Below are 22,284 nucleotides of genomic sequence, written 5' to 3'. Positions count from 1 at the left end.
TATATATGTATACAAAGCTATGTAAACTATTATTCTCACAAAATCACACATAATTTAACTGACTTGGAATGTGCGTGGAGTGAAAATGACTTTTTTTCGAAAACGCAGTATCATCAATGGATGATAAGATATACATATATCTATTTTGGGAAATCGGTCAAACACTCAAAAAATCCGACATTACTTTGATTTAATCCCAAACGATGGTTATTTAAAAAATAAATATTATTTTTCTTAGCTAGCCCTAACTGTTTTCTTTCCAAAATTCTATCAACTGTTAAGATCGGTGAAAAAACACCGGACTTACAGATTTTTAAAGAATACCAAAATTGGTAACAATCCATTATTTTTGAATGTGTGCAATGTATTAAGAAGGCACGTTATTTTTGCCAAATGCTTAAATTAATTTTTTAGGTTTATTTATTTATTAATTTGGTTCTGAAAAGATTGTGGAATGGCCTGGCATTATAGCAGGTGTAAGTACCGGTCATTAAATTTGAAGAGCAAAAAGACAAGCATAGAAACAAGGAGTGCAGCAATGAGAGAGAAAGCAGTGCACTCTGAGCAAAGCAGAAGTATAAGTGTATAAGTGCATAGAGCGTATACGATTAATGTGCTGAGAGCGCAAGAGTTCAAACGGATTGCTCACAGTGGAGAGTAAAGAGTTAAGTCAGTTAAGGAAGAGAGCGGCTGGACAGTTGCAGGTGACCAATAGCATCAGCGCTTACTGTGAGAACAGCTGGTATATATAGAGCTTTCGTTTAACAGTGGGGACAGTTGATTCTGATCTGTAGTTCATGGAGTGACAGTGAAGTATTGACATTTAAGTTATTTAATATTTTATTTATACGTATACTTTTAATTTTCCGTATGTGTGCACTTCTCTAACCCATTGATGAATGGCATTGATTTTGTTATTACCAGCTGTTATTCTGTTCTGCTTTGAGTGGACTCCGTTACCAGAACAACCAAAGCCAGAGAGGCATTGTTTACTTTATCAAGTTAACGTTTAACAATATCTCATTTTTGGAACAATTGAAAAAATTTAATTATTATCATGAATAAGAAACTTTCACCAGAAGATGCATTCTATGAAAATTTGACGTTAGGACTGATTAAAACTCTATGTGAGTAATACTAGCTATTATCAGGAAATTAACTTAACAATGAATTAATTTATAATAGCAAATGTACCACGCGTCTGCAATGTTAATTTGGAGCGCCGTCAGCCGCTTAATCTCTGTCAGGTGGTTAATTGGGAGCAACGACATTGTGTCTATCTACCGGAAGATATGAAGAAGTTTTACTTGTCCACCGACGGATTTGTGCTCAACTGGAGTTATCAATATGCGCGTATGTAATGCCATTATAATTAGATAATTGATAAGAAATCAACTTAATTCTTTAACCCTTGATCTTGCCAGCTAGCGACATTCGACGAGTGGGCTATATACACTTTCCTCACCTGCTGCAGGTGACTCTCTTACGTGAGAACATCGAGAATACACACTCGGTCAGCAGTTCCACATCCTCAACCAATACTGGAACAGCCGGCACATCCACAACGAGTGCCACTTCGAGCTCAGCCCCCAAAGATAAGGGAGACAATGGACCACCCATAATAATGCCCAAGACCAAAATATTCGAAATTAATAACATCAATGAGGTGGCCAAGGTGAGTTCAAAATTACGATCAAGGCTGCAAACGTCCAAAGTTTTGACAATACTATTTCATTTTATCAATAATATAAAATTTTTCCTTGCTTAAGAGTATACAAATTTTACTTTTTAAGGACTTAAACTTTATAATTATAATACTTTGTATTCATAAAATTCCGTTAATTTTACCATGAATTGCACAAAAAGAATTTTCTAAAAAAAAAATTAAAACAAGTGGATTTTTAAAAGCTGAAAAGATTTTAGAGTTTCAAATTACCATATAAGAAAAATACCCGCGTCGAAATTTTTTTGAATCAAACAGCTTTGATTTCTATGACTAACTATGAATCATTTGCACCTCTGTAGGTTTGCATGTTTTACGAATCAACGAACTCGAACAACCCGAGATTTTATTTATTGGAGCTGAACACTCTGAGCTGGCAATTTCTGGCCGAGACGTTCAGTGAGTATCTGCGCATGGCGATTGCACATTTGGGACTTCCCTATTGGGAGCTGTGCTTCTCCAGCTTCGGTTTGCCCTCGTGGACAGAGCAATTGTTTTTGTTGCTAGCTCCACATTTGCTGGAAAAGCACGAACTTCGACGCGGACGCATTATAAATCCTGCCTGTGAGCATCCATACAATATCATTGATCCCAATATATTTCGTGGGAAACCAAAGAGTTTAGCTAAAACGTTGACAAACAGTGGAAAACCACACAAGTGAATTCTGGTAGAAAATGTAAACTGTTTATATTTTGTTAACAAATGCACACATTGGCAAAAGAACCATAATTGTACTAGAACATGACATGAAATATGAAATGAGATTATGTCTCACAGAATTAATAAAAGTCCGCACTCTTATCTTCCAAATCGGCAAGCATTTTATCCCTGATTTGAGGCTTAGGATCCTCCTTAATTTCCGTAGGCACCGCACCGACCTGACCCAGCATAAACTCCAGCTCGTCGGCAGTCAACTTCTCACCACGCAGCTCTATGGGGCCGATAAACTGCTTGCGAAGCGCTCCCTCATAATAGATGAATATGGTGGGCAGGTTCTTTTCTGGAAAGTTTGGTATACAAGTCGTCGCAATGGAGCGCATGAACTTTGTCTGAGGAAACTTCACCGCCAGCTGTTGCATGTGATGGTGTATGAGTGCGCAGAGTGGTACACCATTGGCATACAGATGCAGTACCGCCCAGATGCCCTCGCCAGCTTTGGTCACCTCGTTGACGTAGTCCTGTCCAGATATTTCCCGAACACTGCCAAATCTTGCCTTCTCAGCGGTGGCACGCATTTCAGCAATGCGACGTTGGCGGTACTGCTCCAACACTGCCTCATCCTCGGAGTCCTCAAGTTCGTCCAGTTCATCCAGCGACATGTCATCGATATTCTTATCCCGCTGTCCCTCCTGCAGGGGCAGATCTGTGCGGCGTTGTATCGCATCGTCCATTAGCGACTGGATTTGATCTTCTGTGATCTCAGCCTCCTTTTGTTTTGGCCCGATGATTCCTTTGGCACGCAGCACATCATTCCACTCGGTATCTTCGTTGGGGTCCTACAAGAAATATCATTAGCTTCAATTTTCATTCAAAAACAGCTGCACCCAAATTTGTGTCTGGCTTTTGCCCAAATATGGAAGTTTTATTTATATCTATTGCATTTTTTACATAGAAATAAACAAGAACCACCAATGTCATCACCCACTTCTTGAAATACACCTACCTGCATTTTTAATTGTTGATTTTATGTAGTGCAGCAAACTTTAATTATAAATTGCTTAAATATTCTTTAAATATCTAACTAAAAATAAAATGAAAGTGACTAATTTCCAGACGTTGCTACTGATGTTGCCAACTCAGCTAATTTGTAGCTAGATCTCGCTATTTTCAGAATTCGTTTGCTAGAATAATTTCAAAATTGCTACTTTTTGGCTAATTAAAGTTTATATTCAGCTAAGTTTTCCTATTAATATTTTTGGTAAAACTGTGCAGTCCGCTCACAATAACAAATTTAGATGGTTTCTAGATAGAAACAGCTTTTGTTCACCCTAAAACTTGCCAGCACTGGTTTGGAAGACTGCCACCAGGTGCAAAGGCTGCCACCCTACAAAATTTCTCGATCTGGCAACTTGTTCTAATTTAATCAAAATGAAAATTTGGTTGCACCCAAGAAAATTCACCTCATGTGTAACTTCTTTCCCCTGAAGGTGACGAGCTTCAAACCTTCATAAAAATGTTTTCTATATTTTAATCTAATTTCGAATTTTAAATTTTCATCAAATTAGTAATTTAACTTTAATAAAAAACTTTATTATTTCTGTTTTTTACATTATTGTGAAAAGTTTTTATTTCTATGTATTCCTAAGTCCATATTTATATTATAAATATAACTATCCTGCTTACTTTGCCTTGCAGTTTGCCAAGTATAAATAGCCGTTAAGCGACGAGTTCAAGTTACATTCTCAACCTGCTGTGTTATCAAAAAGAAAGATACAATTGTCCTATATATTCCGTCCGTTTACTCTGGTATAAATTAAATTACTTTTTATGCATTCTTTAATAAGCAACATGAGTGTAATTACAGCATTAAAATTCAAACATTTGTTTAATTTGTAGCACTTTTTACATCATAGTATTTATTAAAATTTATAATACGTATTAGTTCAACAATTTTTTCTTGATATCCGGAAGCATTGACCTTGTCGCCCAGATAGATGACATAGTGTAAAAACTTTTGGAATTCGGTCTCTTCGAAAACTAATCGCTTGTATCGCGGATGAATAAATTCTTGATTTTGGTCTAAAACAAATGGTTTCGATTGCAGAACCCTGAAAATAAAATAATAGGCAAAAATTTAAATGGTGAATTGTGATCTTATTCTAATCAAATATATTCTTTGTACATACTTGCAAAAACGTAGCACAATCACAAGAATACTATCAATGGTCTCCCGAAATTTGACGCTTCGGCGATTAAGCAGAGATATAAATGCGATATTTTTTAAGTATTCCGCATGTCTCTGGTAAAGTCCCTCGACGGAATCGACGTGGCAGAGTTTCTCATTAAAGGTCTCCCAAGTGCCCTGGAGTGCATTTGTCTCCAGATGATTTTGCAGAGTGATCACAAAATGCGACAATTTATGACGCACCATTTGCAAATGACGATACTGAGGCGCCACTTGGAGTGCCTTGCCATGAAGCTTCCCTAATTGCTGAAAGTGTTGATAGGCGCGCTCAAGCATAAAGCTGACATGACGAAGCTTTAACAAATGTGAGAATATCTGTGTATATTTGGCCATAGTTTCAACGCTGATGACCAAATTCAGTGGCCAATCGATCTTGCTATGTAGCGTAAATATGGATAGAGCATTAATATCCATTAAATCAAAAGATTCCGGAGCGTTTGCGCAATTTAAATTGAGATTTTCAACAAAGAAGGCAGCGGCATCCGAACCTTCTGCCACTTTGTGTCCGAGTGCATTGTTGAGAATAGCATCCAGTGTTCCCTTTTTGCGTAATGCACGCGGATCCATGCCAGATTCAATACGTTCTAGAATACCGCCAATTAGCACAGTGCCAAACTCGCCATCCAGTAGAAAGAAATAGTTTCGCAGCTGACAAAAATGCTCATAGATGTCGAGATCATCGAATATTCGGAGCACTTCGTTACGCAAAAGAGACAAGTGCGTTTTCAGTGGCACCATTATCGACTGTTGCACATAGCGCTTAATCAGAAATGAATTATGATCCCTTGGCAATTGCCTGTGATTAGATGTGGCACAATTAGCAGAATCTATTTTTTGCAACTGAAAAGTGGGCGCACTTAAGTCAGGTTTTCTTAACTGCAAAGCAGGACTGTTGTTCAACTTTTTAGGTGTTTTAATTAATGGTTCCTCTTCGCTATCACAGTTTGTATGACCATTGATATTATTGTTGGCCGCATCAACCGTTTCGTTGGGTATACAGGTCTCAACATCGACATCCGATGTGGTTGACATTGGCGTTGCTGTGTCCAATGCTGGCTCCACGAACAACTTATGTGGCTCCAATGGCAATTGCAAGTCAATGCTTAGTTGAAGTTTCTTATTTGAGTCCGACTTATCGGACTTGCTGTGAAATTTCGTAATATTATTAAGTGAGCCAAAGTGCTGATGATGTTGCATTCGCTGACGATTGCGTTGCATGTCGCTTAAATCCGTGATCTCGAGATTCATGTTCACATCTGGAGGCTGCATATCCGTACAATTAAGCACATGCAATCGATTGCATTCTAATTCCGTCAAGGCATTTGTTGTTGTAGTCTTCTGCAACTCGACATGTGTTTGACAATCCAGAAACTGCTTCGAGCACATATTTCTCTCACGATTGCGCTCCATTTCATCATTTGCATCATTCGAATTCTGCTTCTCTGGTGTCTCTGCTATGTCAACTTCTACAACATTCGAATTCTGCTGGTCAGTTTGTTTTTCATCGGCTTCTGACTTATGCTTGAGATTCGATGTCGAATCTGACTCCTCGGTCAGCGTCTCTTCTATTTTTGTTGCCTCTTCCTCCTTCGGGCTTAGTTCTTCACAGCAAGAAACAAAACTGCGAGAACTATTTGTGCTGTCATCTGGACTGTTACTAACAACGACATTTATTTCCTTCGGTTGTACGATCTTTTGTAAAGCGGCAATTTGTTCTTCATAGATACGTTTCTGACGACTCAGATTTTTTTCATCCTGTTGTTCACGTTTTTGCTGAAATGCCAGCTCACAAGCAATTTCCATACGCCGATGCTCTAAACGTATCTCTTCCTGCTCCCTGCGCTGATTGTTGAGCTCCTCGTAGCGACGCCGTTTCCCTTCATTCGCTTTTATTAATAACTCTCGCTGATTCTCCTTCCAATCGGCAATTCGTTCTTGAGTGCAGCTCCACATGCGATTACCAAAACGCCATCTGTTCGCTGCACGTTCCTCGATCACATGTTGCATCCTAAATGGATGGATATGATGCAACAATTGTTTGTAGTGCAACTCCAACTTTTGCTGCATCTCCGTCAACTGATTCTGCGATAGGCATATAACCAAATCCGGATGCTTCGCAGTGAATAGCATGTGCTGTAAGAGATTTCTTAGTTTTAATATGCCACATCATCTTGCAATATCTCACTTACCTGAGGATTGTAGCTCTTGAGCAAGCGACTGTACTTGCCACACTGTATAATGGCCGGCTCACAGCCAGCCAGAAAACCAGGTACCATATTGGGATGCACAAAGTGCGCCTTGTCGAAATACTCTTTGGATTTCTCCTCCATATCTCGCTGTGTGCCAACGAAAATCTCATTGAAGTGCTCGTCGAGCGCACCATGGTAGAGCCAATTCTGCAGCTGACCACAGTATGTTGCACACAACGATCGCAAGAGGTACATTAAAAATTGCAGGTACTGAATATTAACGCACGCATCAATCGCTGACCAAATAACGCTCAACAGGCAGGCACCACTCGTTCCCTGCGAGATGTCCACTGGAATGTCAGAGTTTATCATCGGTTTATACAAATAAGATTGCTATAGTCGGGTTCTCCCCGACTATGATATGTCAGTTACTAAGTTAAAAGATAATAATAGGCAATCGATTTGTCGGCTTTTATAATTTTAACTCTTATTTTCAATTTTCATTATAATGTATTAACAAATTGAAATAAGAGTTTTTTATGATATTCAAATAGTAATGGAAATTTAATTATCATTAAGTAACTTAGTTTAATTTAGTTCAAAATAAGAATTAAAACTATTATGATAAAATTTCACTCTGATCTTGATTTGCTCACATTCGTTGAAGTTTGCTTTTAAAGTTTATTAGATCTCGCTCTTAATACAGACGGACTGCTGTTGATGTTGATTAAGAATTCATATAGAATCGAATCCTTCTGCTTAATTGATACATTGCAACAAAGACAATATGCTCTTTTACTCAGAGAGTAAGGGGTATAATAATATAAGATAAGATTCTACTTGTCGTGCCTTCCTTATACTTACGCCTTCGTTCGGCCTGAAACATTTGATCTAGTTGAACCAGCAGCTGCATGGTGGGACCAGCACTATGCAGGAGCTGTGATAAATTATCGGCTGGTTGCGAGAACAAAAACAATCTGCTATTCGCAAGGAAGGTTATAATGGCTTGGCGCATAGTCTGTAATTAAAGATGGTTTGATTGTATTACTGGTGGCAACAGCCTAACTTCCATTCTTACGCGGTTCATAGGACGTTCAATTTTGCTGTAGGATTTCCATTGAGTGCAGGCGAGCAGACGCTGGTATGCACCGCCGGATTCTAGAAAAGGACGTGCATAGTCTGCTAATACCTCCGGCAGAACGGTCTCGATGGTTGCATTGGCTCGCATCTCAAAGTGTCCATCGGGCGTCTCCAAAAACGTTTCTGATTGCAGGCCAGCTAAAAAGCGATAATCAGATGTAGATCAAGTAACGATCTTGAGATTGTTATTATTACCTGAAGCCTTTTTCAAATGATCAATAAAATCGGACAGTTCGATGAAACTCAGCTCGATTGTCCGATCTTGATGCCATTTGAGTTCGTTACTTTTGCTCTGATCAGATATGAAATATTTATCAGGAAAAGGTCCAATCTTTTCCTTTGCCTTTGCATCAGTTTTTTGCTGCTTTTCTTTTGGCTTTGGCGGCATAGGAAATTTCGTTTTCATAGGCTGGATACTTCCAATGAATTCCTTCATACGGGCCATTGAGTCCCCCAAAGTCGGCAATAACAAGTTATTTTTCATGACATCTTTGAAGGGCTTTTTCAGCTCTTCAATATCACTCAACGCAATGTCGGTGCTTCGGCAGAATTGGACAGGCCGCAACTGGGAACGCAGATCCTCAATGGACTTAAATATCACGGGGGAAGCGTATATAGAATTGTGAATCCTCCTGGGGAAGGGATTCGCTTCCAGACGCAATGGCAACGGCAACAGCAGTCTGCATCTGTAATTTCGGTCGGCTTCATGTGACCGAAGGTACTGGGATAGTTGCTTTTGAAGATCTGGAGGTTTAGATACTTTTACAAGGCAATATTGAATATCAGTAATCAGTTGGTCTTCGAAATAGATGCGCTGCTCATCCAGCAGTTTCCTGCATTGCGGAAACCTATCCAAGCGTGGGCAAATTTGATACGGACGTAGGCGCAGCAGGGATTCGTAGATTTCTGAGCGTCTCTTGGCAACTGCTGCGGGCGCAGGGACAAAAGCATACGCATCTGTTGGCTCCGTTTGGGCGCGTTCATCTTGCAACAGTAATACAGCTAGTTTGCTGATCAACTCGAAGACACTGTGCTCGCAATTGATCGATGCATCCATTCAAAGTGTTTTCAGAATTTAACCAACTCGAAATACTTGAATATTAAAAAACAAACACAACAAACGAATAAAAACGACTGAAGAGATTCGCTCACAATTCACTGAACCACTTGAGCAGTTCATTTCAATGCACCCGTTCAATAGAACTAGTTCTCAACAAAACAAACCCTAAATTGGCGCCAAATTTGAATTTTCCAAGTAATGAAATTAATTAAATTTTTATATATAAAAACTTAAAAGTATTTGCTGAGATAAAATAATTTTGTTTAATGAATTCTTTCAAAATTTTAATGAATCTATTCTATTTCATCTGTTTATAAGCAATTTATTAATATTATTGATGTGTTTTTTTAGCGCATTATTGTAAAAATAAATCAAATAAATAAAACTCTTTCTAGACTCTCCATATCCAGAACAACTTGCTGATATCTCTCAGATCAAAACGAGATATAACTAATCAAAACACAATATTAATGAAAAAGCAAAGTTGTTTTATAGTCAGTAGTTCTTTAATTTTTATTCAGGTTGAGTTCATTTCATTTCAGTTACAAATTATATTCAGAACACTGCTATAAAGGCAAATTTTAAAAATGTTATTAGAACTGGTTTCAGCTTAATTTTATTACGATTTCAATAACTTACATACTACATACAATCAGGGTTAAATAGAACTTTTTGAATAGTGATGTGCTGATTCAAGTGTGCTATGATACATTAAACGTTCTTGAGATTGACTGCCATAAGCTAGGTATAATCGGCGCAGATTTATATAGGGGCATTATACGGGAATATATTTTAAGTTAATTTGTAATTTTTGTTTTCTTTAGGTAAACAGCTTTATAAATGGGAATAAATAAAATCCAAATATTTTGAAAGAAAGAAAAGACTTGTATGACTTGTTAACAATTCGGCAAAATGAGCGCCAGCGCAACAGCATAGTGCACACAGATCAGCCGACCTAGCAATAGACTATATTAGGTAAAGAGCATTTGGAAAGGCGTCGGGGGGCCAATTGTTAATACATTTTGATAGTTTAAGTTTAACTCGCTGTCGAGAACTTGTTGCATGGTTGTATAATTGATGTTTTGCGAGCTGGCACCGTTTCTGGAGTTGGTATGGCATCACCGGTGGTCACCTTATTAGCAAACACCTGCTTCACACCACCGCCCTTTTGTTTAGCCATTTGATAATCGCCAGAATCAAAGAATTTTTGCTACCAAAAGAAATGGAAAATTTAAGCGACAAATTGCAGGTTAATCGTGTGACAGTGTCAACTTACTCCCTTTTGCAATCGCTTTTGAAGAAATGCTGAATGACCTCCAGGCACTCGCATGCCTGATGAATATTTGGACTTGAGCTTCTCCTCCTCAATCTTCTCCAAATCTCTAGGATTTGTCTGTTCACCAACTGGTTCGCCTTCCTGTGGCGTGGTTGCCGGACTGTTTTCCTCAGTTGAGCTCATGGCCGATCTAAGGGTTACAAAACGAATAAATTAAGTATAATTCTTATTCAAAATAAAATGAATCTATTTCAATTATTTGGTGCCAATTGGAAAAATGGCGACATATATAAACTGGCCATATAAAGCTGCATTTCGTCAAACAGGCAGCACTGGCATCTGTGTGTGTACACATACACACACCCAGGCTTGCTAAACATACACACACATGCATACATACATAGACAAGCGACGACTACGCGTTAATTTAATCGTATTAATCTTATTTGCAAATATTGTTACCATTTATTACTTACACAAATTACCTGCGTGCATATAGTATACATATGTATATATAAAAATGTATGTATAGACATATGTATATTGAATTTACCTTTGTTTAGCGCTGTGTGATGCGTCAAAAGTGACAAGTAACTGTTGTTTTCCTTCTTTTATTGCAATTAAGAACACATGTACGGCGTCTGCTTTTCTTTGCGTCCGCAAAAATTAACCACAATTTACGTTATGCAATTAGCAGAGGACAACAAGGAATAGTACTTTGACTGGAGGTGCTTTTAATGCGGAAATTTATATGGCGCTTTAAATTTTATTTTTCTACTTTTAATACATTCAGTACAACTTTTTAAGACGCTATGAAAGAGTGTTATCGAATCGTTTCGGAACAGTTCGATCAACGACTCACTGAGTTGAGCGAACGAATTGCACGTATCCCTGTATTTCGTTCATTTAGTTCCTTTGTTACCAAAAGTAAATCGACAAAACTCTAACAAAAATTCTGCAAAGATTTTCAAAATTCTAGCTTCAAAATTTAGAAATATTGGTTAAAAGGATCCCTTTTTAAAAATGATCTACAAAGAAAATTTATCAAAATCTTTTTTATAAAGCTGCCAGACGTTCAATGTAACGGCTTTTTCCTAAAATCACAGATTCGAATCAGCTGAACCTACATATCCCGACAATCAGGGATTTGGTTCGTTCGTTCACTTCGGTAATTAGTTCAGCTGAACTTGATCCGAACAATTTAATACAGCTCTACTGTAAGTGCTCCCTGGTTTAGTTTCCAGCACTGTTCTTTCTGTGCTTATTTTCAATTATTTGTTATTTAAATTTAAAGAAAAGGTTAATTGTAGTATTAACAAATTTTGTTGATGTAATAACGTAAATACAACGAATATAACGACTAAAGATGAGCTCCAAGGATAAATCAAAGTTTAAAATGTTCCTCAAGTCTACAAAATCAGCAGGTAAAATATTCACTTCATCTTTACATTTGCTACGAATGCCTTTAATAACATTACTAAACTTCACAGGATCTGCGGGAGAGCGCACATTAAGGCCAGAATTTGAGAATGAGTTGCGGCCGGAGCAGCCAATCGCGCAACGTTGCAAAATGCTAAAAGAGTTGGGCGACCAGCATTTGCACAACATCAACTTGGATGAGGTAAAGGGAGGCGACGTATTCAATGGCAGCTCAAACTTTCTGTCTCAAGACCAACAATTAATTAAAGCCTTGCAGAGCCTATTGTCCAGAAATGTGCATCGCATTAAAAGAGGCGCGACTGACAGATCCCATAAAGTTCAAGCTCTGCAAGGGTATCAAATGTTTGGAAAGTGGAAAGTAATTTCGGTTTCTTATTTTACCTGCTTTAGACTGCTATAACAAAGCTGTGGCATCTAACCAACGATCTCATTGTGCCGAATAAACCGGCAGAAACCCGACAAATTGCATTGAGCTTCTATAAGAGGCTCATTTACACACAATATAAGAACCTGACGCTGATGCGGGAGAAGTTCTTTCTGGTTATACAAAATCATGAGGCACACGAGGACTTGCGTCATCTCCTGGAACTCCTTGACACGCTCACAGAGAACGGCAAAGATATTACCAATTTTGAAGAGAAGGTTAGCAATACAGCAGTTCTAAAGATGCATTTTTATCCTTGATTTACCCATACAGATTGGCAAGTTTATGTTGCTTTGGATACCAGCCATCACAGACGCCTCCCTGCTCTGCCCATACCTAGACATGCTGGTTAATCTTATCAAATTTAATGCTGCCCACTTGGACAAAGACATTCTTGTTGGAATTGTACAGTGAGTGTCACTTTGTTGTATATTGGGAATATCAAGTGTTTAACTTTTCTTGGGGTTTGCTTCAGAAATGCCTGCGAATTGAGTTGCACGGTTGCCGATGATGACACCGGTCTGCAGTGCTTGACCATTTTGGAGCTGGTCATTGGTTACACCATCTTCCCCAGCGAAACACTGCATCAATGCATCGTTACTCTTTGTCGTACTGTGAATCATGCGCGATATTGCCAAGCATCGTTTAAGGTAGGTCAGAAACACCTCTGTACCCATTACAAATGGGTAAAAACTTTAGTAAATGTATCTAATTAACTAACATTCCTAATCAAAGTATGTATATGTTAGTTTTTCGAACTCTTAGAGAGTTGTAGAATGAAAGATTTACAGTTCACGTCTTAAATTAAAAACATTCCATTATTTACACAGGTTTTTAGCAAGCTAATTTCTTAATTTGATTTAGTTTTAAGAACATATAATAATTTAAAATATTTGAAAATAGTAATTGCTCATTCATACTCGGTATTTAACATCATGCATAGTAGCAGCTGATCAGATCCTTGGGCATGCAGCGCAAGCAATCGAAACCAATCTCTGATATTTTGTGGCAAGTTGCTCGAGTTGCATATTCCATAGCATCGCGCAGGGAGAGTTTAACCTGTTGCATGGCATAGATGAAAGCGCCAACGAAGGTGTCGTGCTCACCAATGGTGTCCACAATCTTTTGAGGCTGATGACCGCCCACTTTAAAGTATGTGTTATCGGACAACAAACAACTGGCGCCCTCTTCATAGTTCTCATATATAATGATGGGTCTTTTTTGCACTGGAAGTGTGCAATTGTTTTCATCCAACGGTGTCGCATCTTTATTTGGATTTGGTGTTTTTTTGGGTTGATTTGCCAGCCAGCGTTTGTGTGCAACCTCCATACGATCCCGCACTGCCCAAACTGTCTCACGACCATTCATATAGGCGTATGTTGTCAAAACCTGTTTCTGCACGAGCACATAGTCCGCCATGTCGGCGAGGAGCAGGCTTATTGCACGTAAATTGACCAAGCCAAAGGACACAAGAATGTTGGCTTCCTCATTGCGTGAATTGTAATCCCGCACAGCTTGCATCATGCGCAATGTATCCCTGAGATTACGTGCCTCGAAGTGAATCCAAGAATACTTTCTATAGTCGACGGCGCCCATGAACTGTTGATAGGTCAGCTCGTGTTTACGATTCGAGTACTCGACTGTAGTTCGTGTGCCCTGACCACGTACGATAACAATGCTTTGATGAGGTGGCTCCAGCGGCATTCGCGGACAGCTGGAGATGTCAACTCCCAGTGCATTAAAGCTGGACGAGAGGCTCTCAAACGCACTGATGCTACTCAGTTGACCAAGGAACTCACAGTCTGTGCCCAGACGTCGCAGAACACAACATGTATTTGCAGCATGACCGCCAAGACGCCAGAAACCCTCTTCGGTGCGCTGCAACTTTCCGGGTATGGGATGCTCATCACAGACCGTAATCATGTCGAGCGCACAGCGACCTACGACCAGTATACGTCGTGGTATTGGCGGCGGTGCTGCAGGTTCCTTTGGCGGCAGACGTCGCACCTTTTTCACCGTAATAAACTCTTTTACAATCTGCTTTTTCATGTTTTTTTTTTTTATTATATTGAACGAAATTTCTTAGCTGGCCAAATGATTTCCTAAAAATGCAAACTAAATTTTATATCCTTAGTTTTATTGTTTGTGCAAAAGCATACACAATTATATAAACTTAGTACCGCATGAATATGCGGGTGCTAAAGTCAACCACTCTCGACTAAAAAAGTATGTTACTTAATCTTCTTATAGATAATGAAAAATCTGCTGGGCACACAACTTGGATATCATTCAATGAAGATGATGTGTAATATACTCAATGATCGTGGTCAATACGAGGATGCACAACTGTTGCGTGGCGCCGTCTTTCATCTCAACATGAACATCTTTGGATCAAACATAATCTTCCAGGTCTCGCCGATGATATATGCAAGTAATGTGCTAACGGGATTCCTTAGCGTAAGTTCAAGTTATATAATCCAACACTTTCCAGGACATTACTAACTTGTAAATCTTTGCAGGCTTTGGATAGTCGACAGGTGATCGTTACCTATGAAGTCATACATAGTGTACGCATGGTGATCAACAAGCACAAGCTGTCGGAGATCATCTGGGACTTGATCTGTGATATTATGTCGACAATTGTGGATAACATTGAGTATTATGGTGTGTACAAGGTTAATTTTTTCATCTTATTTAATAGAAAATCCTATGTTCCTATATTTCATAGTTTAATTAAAATTTATGCAAGCATAAATTTAGCATTTTTAAATTTTTTTTTAATAAACTATTTTGAATTACAGAGCGTAACGGCGTTAGTAAGGATCAATTGCATCATCTACAAATCAATTTCCACGACAACATTGACTGCATTGAGAAGCTGTTGCAAGACGAGCGTGCTCAGATACTGGGAGAAGTGGATCGCATATATGATCTAATCGAGCGAGTAGCTGAACGTCGCTCGGAGGCATCAGTGCTGGGATTGATTGAGTATAGAACACGTCGAGTGACTGCCACACGACCCGAGTGGTTGCTGCTTTTGGCTCAATTTGTGTGTCGATATTACCGCATGTCCAATGTGAATGTTCGCATTAAGACAATTGAATCTCTGGTGCAGATTATGAATCAAAATCGATCCAGTTATGAGGAAGAGATACTTGATCGCGTTGTCGTAACGCAGCTCTCACAGATTCATCAAGAACCGAGTGTCCAGGTGCGCATGGCAGTGGCACGAGCGCTATGCAACTTTGCCGCTCATTGTGACACGAAACGTTGCATGGAATTGTTGGACATTTTGGAGGCGCTTATTAATCGACCTTTCGAGCAAATGCGTCAGGTTGCCTCTGAGGGTATGGCATCGGAAATGGGAAGCAGCATCATCATTAAAAATGAAAGTGAGATTGCCGACATAATTGCAGCTATCAATGGGCTTGTTGAGGTTTTCGCTATCAAGCTACATCGTCTGCCTGCCACACATGCCATCAAAATATTTAATATACTGATGGATCATCTGGAACTGCACTACGATCGACCCAAGGTCTTTGAAAATGCGAGCATTGTGCGGCTAAAGGTAAATGGAATAACTTGAATATCATTTCTATAACATCGTCACGAAACAATCGTTAGCAATAATCGAGCGAAACTTCACTATAAGTATGCAAAACGTTGTTGTTTTTTGAGATATCTCAACAAAACTCAATGTTTTATCATGTCTTCGGCAAGCTGAACACATTCTTCCTTGTTTATCCTTTAGTAACTTAAGTTATTGTGCGTTCTATTATCTTTTCAGATCTTTAACTGGATGCTAAAGGCACGTGCTAATGCTTCTTACCACATTGGTTATCCCGATGCCAGCAGTGGAGTTGTCAAGTTTAGTCATTATCTTGGCATCGACTCGAACACATCGCAAACACAAACCACAACAATTTCGATACGACGCGCCTGCAAACTGATTGTGCGTTGTCTTGAACAAGACACTGACTATCAAGTCTTCCAGCTGGTTATCAAAGAGCTGCCCAAAGTGCTGCAGAACATGGCACTCATTCAGGGCAACGACATCAAGGAGCTGGCCAACACCTTATTCAAGATCCACTCGGTGAACCCGAATGAATTCAAGCCCACCGATGAGTTTCACGCTCTTGTGCTGCCGGCAATTGCCTCTCTGGGCATTTACTACGAGAGCATGCAACCACAACAGCACAATAGAATCATTACGGCTCTCAAGTCACATATATCTACGAGCATTGCTAGCGTCTGCATCAACACGATGACCATTCTAATTCTAGAAATGCCCGAGGCACTGATGCGACAATTGCCTGATGTGCTACTTATAATAAGTCGGAGGGGTGATAACAATACGGTGGCCATACCAGTTTTGGAGTTCCTGTCACGTATGTATATATGCATATTAATGGTCTACATTCCAAAAAGAATGATACAAGCTTCTGTTGGTAGAAAAAATAATGCATTTACTATTGAGTTAATACTTTGTAATACTTTCCCATTATTATCCACAGTTCTGATCCATTCATCAAGTCATCTGTTCACGAACTTTACGCCGAAGCAGAACATGTATGTGTGTGCCATATTGCTGCCATATACGAAGCCCCATCGCTATGACCATTACACGGTAACTCTGGCTCATCACGTATTTGCTGCATGGTTTCTGAAGTGTAAGCTTGAGCAGCGCAAGAATTGTGTGGGGTATATCATGTCGGTAAGTCAGCCCGTCAATCTTCTGCTCACAAACCTGAATAATATTTTAAAATTAAGACTTAATTATTATCTAATAATATTAATTTAGTCAAAAACAAACAAATATTTTTGATCTAATTTAAAAAAGAAATACGATTTAAAAAATCAATATATAAATCTCATTTCAAAGTATAATAAAAAAAATTTGTAGTTTCATTATAAATAAAAACAAATTTAATCGTATTTATACAATAATTATATAAAACTGTTTGTTTGTAAAACTGACACTCATTCACACACACACACTCACTGATCATTGCACAGACCAATGATTTATATTCTAAAAATTCGAATTGCCTTTATACCTGCCTTTCTTTGTAGTCAATGGCCTTCAATGCCGATATGCTGACCAAAGACGATGTCACTGTGAATCAAGATTCATCCGATCGCAAGCGGAGCACAAGCATGACGGAACATGGCAGCCGGAACAGCGCTGAGACTCGCAACGATGCCGAGACGCGTCTACAGAATTTGCGCAACTTTCACGTGGAGTTGGCGGAGACGTGCTCCGATTTTCTGGCACGGCACACCTACTCGCCGTGTCCCTCGTTGCCCAAGCGGTGAGTGTGTGCGTCTACTAATTGGGAATTTTCAATATTAATGGCCTTTTTTTTAAAGCTTTCCAGCCATTGACCATCTGCTCAAGGATGGTGTGTCGCAGACCTGGCTGGTGGGTCACAATTTAATCACAATAACAACCGCAGGTTGTCCATCGGGCCCAACACGGAATGGACTTTGTGAACGGTGTGCACAGCTGGGCAAGAGTCGGAGCATCAGCTTGAATTCCAAGAGTCTGAACGATAGTGGAGCACAACCAACTCTGTCTCCAGAGCAGGAACGTCGCTACACAAAGCTGAGTTTGCAGCACAGCAGCGGTAACAAGAGCGCTGGAAGCACAGAGCAAACATCATCGATCTCTGCATCAAATTCGGGAGCACATCCTCATCGTCAGATCTCCAACAGTTCAACTGTCTCACTGGACACGTATTCCAGACGCGGCTCGAATCCAGAACCTAGCAATCTGGTCGAAGGTTCGCATACGGGCAGCAACACTTCATTGTTGGGCAATTCCATGTCGTTGTCCACGGCCAGCATGGGACCATCGGTCTTGGGCTCCGTTGTTCAGCAACCGGTTTGTGTTCGCGCCTGCACTGGCTGGGCAGAGATCTACATAAGGCGTCCAACGGGAAACATCTCGTGGATAACGCGTATTCAGAATCCAATTGCAAATAATTGCTTTGGTCAGGATCTACCCTTCAATCACATGGTCTCACTGTTCTTGCCCACTTCTTATGGAGGAGTATTCGGGCCGGATAACATAATGTTGCCGCAGCAGCAGCAGGAACAGCAAATGGAGGCACAGTCCGTGCAACAAGTGGAAATGGAGCCGGCGTTGGCTACGGCTACGGCTACGATTCCGGCAGCCACCGAAATGCGCCAGCGAATGACGGCCAAGGCGCGTGCCTTGCAACGGCAGGAGGAGATTCATCATTCTGTGAGCATTGCCAGTGAAGGCACTGCAGCCATTGACATACCCATACCGAGGATGGCCGGCAAACGTGGCAAGGAGGCAGCTCTGAGTGGCAGTGTCAGCGACGGGGAGGCAGATGACGATGCCTTGGCATTTGGCGATGACCAGAGTAGAGCACGTAATCCCGTGCGACGCGTTAACTCCAGCCCAGAGATGAGCTCCAGCTGGCGTCAGGCGATTCTTGCTGCCAAGCCGGCGCCTCTATCCCAGGAGCCAGAGGTTGTCATGGCGTCACTGGAGGAACCGCTGTTGCCGTCGAAGAAAAAGAATGTGCAATACAGTACGAAAGATATGCGTGTCAGTTGTGAGGCGATTCCCGAGGAGATTGCTGGCTCAACGCCACCGCTGGCAGCACAGGGATTAAAGTTCCCACTGCAGCCAGGATCGGGAACATTGCCGCCCAAGCAACACTCGGCGGATGATGTCAGTAGCCAAGTGGCGGGCACTGCAGCTCAGCCAGCTCTTGTACAGACCTCCGCCTCGGCATCCTCTCTAAAACTAGCTGCCGTTGGTAAGCCACCATTGTCACCTGGCCAAGCACAGTCAGCTACCACGACCGCACCCAAACAGACTCTAGCTCCTGTCGCCGCTAAGCCGACGAGCTATGTGAATGCTTCCTTGGGTCTTGCCAAACTCAACAGTGGCGGCAACGGCAATGGCACTAACTCCGCCGTTAGTTCCGATTACAACAATGGTGGAGGTGACATGATGCGTGGACGCTCCAAGACCATATCCGTGGTGCGTGAGGTGAACAACGGCAAAGCTCGTCCGCCGCCGGCCAGCAGCTTTAGAAGCTTTGGTGCTGCCAAGCCACCGACCAGTGCCCAGTTGTGTATGAATCCCAGCTTTGCGTTCCTGCAACTCTATTGCACGGGACAACTGAGCGTGACTGCGACACCACTAAAAGTTGGACCCGAGCAGTCCAGTGTTTTGACGTTGCTCGATCTTCTGCCACCATTTGAGACTCACAAAATAGGTGTCCTCTACGTCGGTCCCAATCAGTGCAACAATGAGGTGGAGATCTTGCGAAATTCTCATGGCAGCACTCGTTATGTGGAGTTCCTGCGCAGCATTGGAACCTTGGTCAGTATCGTGGAAGCCGAACAAAACAATTTATTCATTGGACTGGACAAATACGGCGTTGATGGCAAGTTTGCTTATATATGGAAGGACGACACACTCCAGGTAAAACATTTTAACTATCTCCTTTAACTAAATGAGCGCTTATAGATATTCTTTATTTTTATTAAGGTCACCTTCCATGTAGCCACATTAATGCCAACCAATCTGCAGGATGATCCCAACTGCTATGAAAAGAAGAAACACATTGGCAACGACTTTGTTAAGATCATTTACAACGAAAGCGGCGAGGAATATAATCTAAACACAATATCAGTATGATAAATTCTTTCTCTCACTTTTTACTTTTTATCCAATATCATAAGGATTAATACCAAATATTTTATAATTATATTTTTAGGGTCAGTTTAACTACGCCTGTGTGATTGTGGAGCCGCTGGAGCTGAACTCGAATCGTGTCTATGTAAACGCACGTTCGGATATCTCAAAGTTTGTGAGCCATCCCGAGCCGAGAATAGTCTCCGATCGCAGTGCTCCATTGCTAGCTCGACAAATGGCACTTCATGCAAATGTAGGATATAAAACTAGTCTTCAAACCGAATCTTAACTCAACAAACTCTACATAATTTTATTTTGCCTTGCAGCTGGCCTCACTTGTATATCAAAGCATTCAACAGGAGCATCCATATGCATCCAATTGGCTCGAAAGGTTGCGCAGATTGAAACGCTTGCGATCTCAGGTAAGCACTCGAGTCAAACAATCTTATTTTCTGAATAAAGATGCATCTGTAATCCCATCCTCAGCTCATTGAACAACAACAAGTGCAACAAGAGAAGAATCAACAGGAAAAAAATCAACAACAAAACAACAATCAGCAACAAAACAACAATCAACAACAAAACAATCAACAACTAAGCGGCAAGCTGGACGTCAAGCCGGAAGGCAAGCTGGACGGAAAGTCAGACGTTGCTGATCAGCGAGTGGACTTTACCAAATTTACATAGATACTATATATAACTAGATACTGTTTTATACATATTGCACCCCCGACACAGACTTGTACATTTTATAAAAATTTATAAGCTACGAGATGCCCATAGGGAAGGAAGGACACCACACCACATCCTAAACAAATACTACACTATTTATAACCACAATATGTTGATAATTATATTTTATTTCCGTCAACTTTCGTCAAGCTTTAAGATACATAATTTGATTATAATATTACAGTTTGATTGCGTTTTCCTTGTCCTTATTGAGTTGAGCTATGTGATCGTAACCATAATTGCTGATCTTGTGTCCAGCCACGTGATTGGCAAAGTCAACAGCATCCGGCAATCTGCACTTCATCACGTAAGATGCGTAGATGAAGCCGGCCATGAAGCTATCGCCGGCACCTAGAGTATCTACAACTGAAGCAGGTTCGTAGGCGGGCACATTGTTGCACTCGTTGGAGGAATCTAAACAGCTGGCGCCAGTGTTTCCCCAGGGACAAATGATATTTGGACGGCTTGGTTGTAGGGCTAGAGCCAGCTCCTTACACGTGTCCTGCGCTGTTCTCCACCCCTGGCGGGTAGCCAGATCTTTGGAAAAGACAACATAATCGCACAAGTGACACAGTTCCAAGTTCTTTTCGTACAATGTCTCAAAGTCAAGAGAGATGAAGATGCGATTGTCTTGTCTGGAATTGTGCTCCTGTACAGATCTCATCATTTTGATGGTTTCAGTGGGATGACGTGCCTCAAAGTGTACCCAACCATATCGATTGAGATCTATTTTGCTAAAATCTTCCCACGTCACATACGGATAGTTTTTATTGCAATGCACAATGGTCCGTGATCCCGTGTCCTGGGCAATGATAACCGATGAGAACGGTGGATCCTTATCCGTCATTGGACAATGCTGCACACCAATTTCACGCCGTCGAAGATCATCCAACAGCACCCGGAATCCATCCGATTTGCTCAGCATGCCAAAGAACTCCACCTTGGCGTCCAGCAACCTTAGAACAGTGCTGGCGTTGGAGGCATTCCCTCCGCGTTGCCAGGAGCCATCGAGACATCGCTCATCCGTGTCCTCCTTGGGATAACTGGCACTGATTGTCACAAAGTCAATGACAGTGCAACCTACACAGAGAATCGGCTTCACTGAGGCCATTGGTAATCACTCTGCTTCTACTGATTAAGCAATATCGAAATGTTTTCAATTAAAATTAAATACAAATGTATGCACAATCTAATCAAGATCACACTTACACAGACACACATACAAGCAGCATATCAGTATACGAAGTATGCATGTGTGTATGACGACGACTCATTGTTGTTGCCGATCGTAAGCCTTGACTTAATTGAATTCATACATTTTCATGCATAACGATTGTACATACACTTGCATATATTTTTATTGAATAGTTGTACTCACATATGCATTTACATATTTAAATATAATTATTTAATAAAACAAAACAATAACGTTGCGCCGCCGCATTGCGCAATTTCCGTTGAAAATCCGCGAGGGCGTAGAATTTTAGAAATATCGATAAAAATATTGATGCATCGACTTTTAAAAATTTAAATCATCGCTAATTTTTAAAACATCGAAAAATACATGTATACTTATTTATTTGATTTCTATTAATTTTTTTCCAGAATTTTTGTTTGAATTCTGTGCGTCCGCCAAATTGATCGCTGGAGCCGGCGTTGTAAATCTTTCCTATCAACATTCGGATGCATCATTCATTTTTTCATTTACGTCCT

At 40.5% G+C, this 22,284-nt stretch overlaps 7 protein-coding genes across 7 annotated transcripts; 2 read left to right on the top strand and 5 right to left on the bottom strand.

Annotated features, from left to right (window-relative positions):
* Window positions 1-990: 990 nt before the first annotated feature.
* LOC117788278 (tubulin polyglutamylase complex subunit 2) lies at window positions 991-2,534 on the top strand. Its single transcript, XM_034626995.1, has 4 exons — window positions 991-1,127; window positions 1,186-1,353; window positions 1,425-1,675; window positions 2,026-2,534. The coding sequence occupies exons 1-4, from the start codon at window positions 1,058-1,060 to the stop codon at window positions 2,383-2,385; spliced, it is 849 nt and encodes a 282-aa protein (XP_034482886.1). The 5' UTR covers window positions 991-1,057; the 3' UTR covers window positions 2,386-2,534.
* On the bottom strand, window positions 2,390-3,532 carry LOC117788279 (viral IAP-associated factor homolog). The gene is made up of 2 exons (XM_034626996.1): window positions 3,388-3,532; window positions 2,390-3,220 (listed from the first exon to the last, which is right to left on the bottom strand). Exons 1-2 carry the CDS (start codon window positions 3,391-3,393, stop codon window positions 2,504-2,506), a joined length of 723 nt encoding a protein of 240 aa, XP_034482887.1. The 5' UTR covers window positions 3,394-3,532; the 3' UTR covers window positions 2,390-2,503.
* A 670-nt stretch (window positions 3,533-4,202) lies between these two features.
* Window positions 4,203-9,112, bottom strand: LOC117788304. Its single transcript, XM_034627035.1, has 6 exons — window positions 8,154-9,112; window positions 7,897-8,096; window positions 7,683-7,836; window positions 6,819-7,168; window positions 4,571-6,762; window positions 4,203-4,492 (listed from the first exon to the last, which is right to left on the bottom strand). The coding sequence occupies exons 1-6, from the start codon at window positions 9,013-9,015 to the stop codon at window positions 4,270-4,272; spliced, it is 3,981 nt and encodes a 1,326-aa protein (XP_034482926.1). The 5' UTR covers window positions 9,016-9,112; the 3' UTR covers window positions 4,203-4,269.
* A 490-nt stretch (window positions 9,113-9,602) lies between these two features.
* LOC117788230 (cAMP-regulated phosphoprotein 19) lies at window positions 9,603-11,120 on the bottom strand. The gene is made up of 3 exons (XM_034626928.1): window positions 10,848-11,120; window positions 10,295-10,484; window positions 9,603-10,228 (listed from the first exon to the last, which is right to left on the bottom strand). The coding sequence occupies exons 2-3, from the start codon at window positions 10,475-10,477 to the stop codon at window positions 10,055-10,057; spliced, it is 357 nt and encodes a 118-aa protein (XP_034482819.1). The 5' UTR covers window positions 10,478-10,484; window positions 10,848-11,120; the 3' UTR covers window positions 9,603-10,054.
* A 386-nt stretch (window positions 11,121-11,506) lies between these two features.
* Window positions 11,507-20,754, top strand: LOC117788319 (tuberin). The gene is made up of 16 exons (XM_034627053.1): window positions 11,507-11,718; window positions 11,785-11,915; window positions 12,125-12,376; window positions 12,432-12,568; window positions 12,634-12,808; window positions 14,409-14,615; window positions 14,678-14,822; window positions 14,960-15,726; window positions 15,946-16,546; window positions 16,673-16,872; window positions 17,232-17,470; window positions 17,529-19,626; window positions 19,693-19,836; window positions 19,922-20,092; window positions 20,166-20,261; window positions 20,326-20,754. The coding sequence occupies exons 1-16, from the start codon at window positions 11,661-11,663 to the stop codon at window positions 20,524-20,526; spliced, it is 5,622 nt and encodes a 1,873-aa protein (XP_034482944.1). The 5' UTR covers window positions 11,507-11,660; the 3' UTR covers window positions 20,527-20,754.
* On the bottom strand, window positions 13,023-14,241 carry LOC117788322 (ketohexokinase). The gene has a single exon (XM_034627062.1). It carries the CDS (start codon window positions 14,205-14,207, stop codon window positions 13,092-13,094), a length of 1,116 nt encoding a protein of 371 aa, XP_034482953.1. The 5' UTR covers window positions 14,208-14,241; the 3' UTR covers window positions 13,023-13,091.
* On the bottom strand, window positions 20,684-22,016 carry LOC117788323 (ketohexokinase). The gene has a single exon (XM_034627063.1). The coding sequence runs from the start codon at window positions 21,680-21,682 to the stop codon at window positions 20,750-20,752; it is 933 nt and encodes a 310-aa protein (XP_034482954.1). The 5' UTR covers window positions 21,683-22,016; the 3' UTR covers window positions 20,684-20,749.
* Between the last annotated feature and the right edge of the window lie 268 nt (window positions 22,017-22,284).

The sequence above is a fragment of the Drosophila innubila genome, assembly GCF_004354385.1.
Source record: "Drosophila innubila isolate TH190305 chromosome 3L unlocalized genomic scaffold, UK_Dinn_1.0 0_D_3L, whole genome shotgun sequence".
In the NCBI taxonomy this organism is placed as follows: Eukaryota; Metazoa; Arthropoda; class Insecta; order Diptera; family Drosophilidae; genus Drosophila; species Drosophila innubila.
The sequence above is the reverse complement of the archived record's forward strand: the minus strand, read 5'-3'. Positions and strand labels throughout refer to the sequence as shown.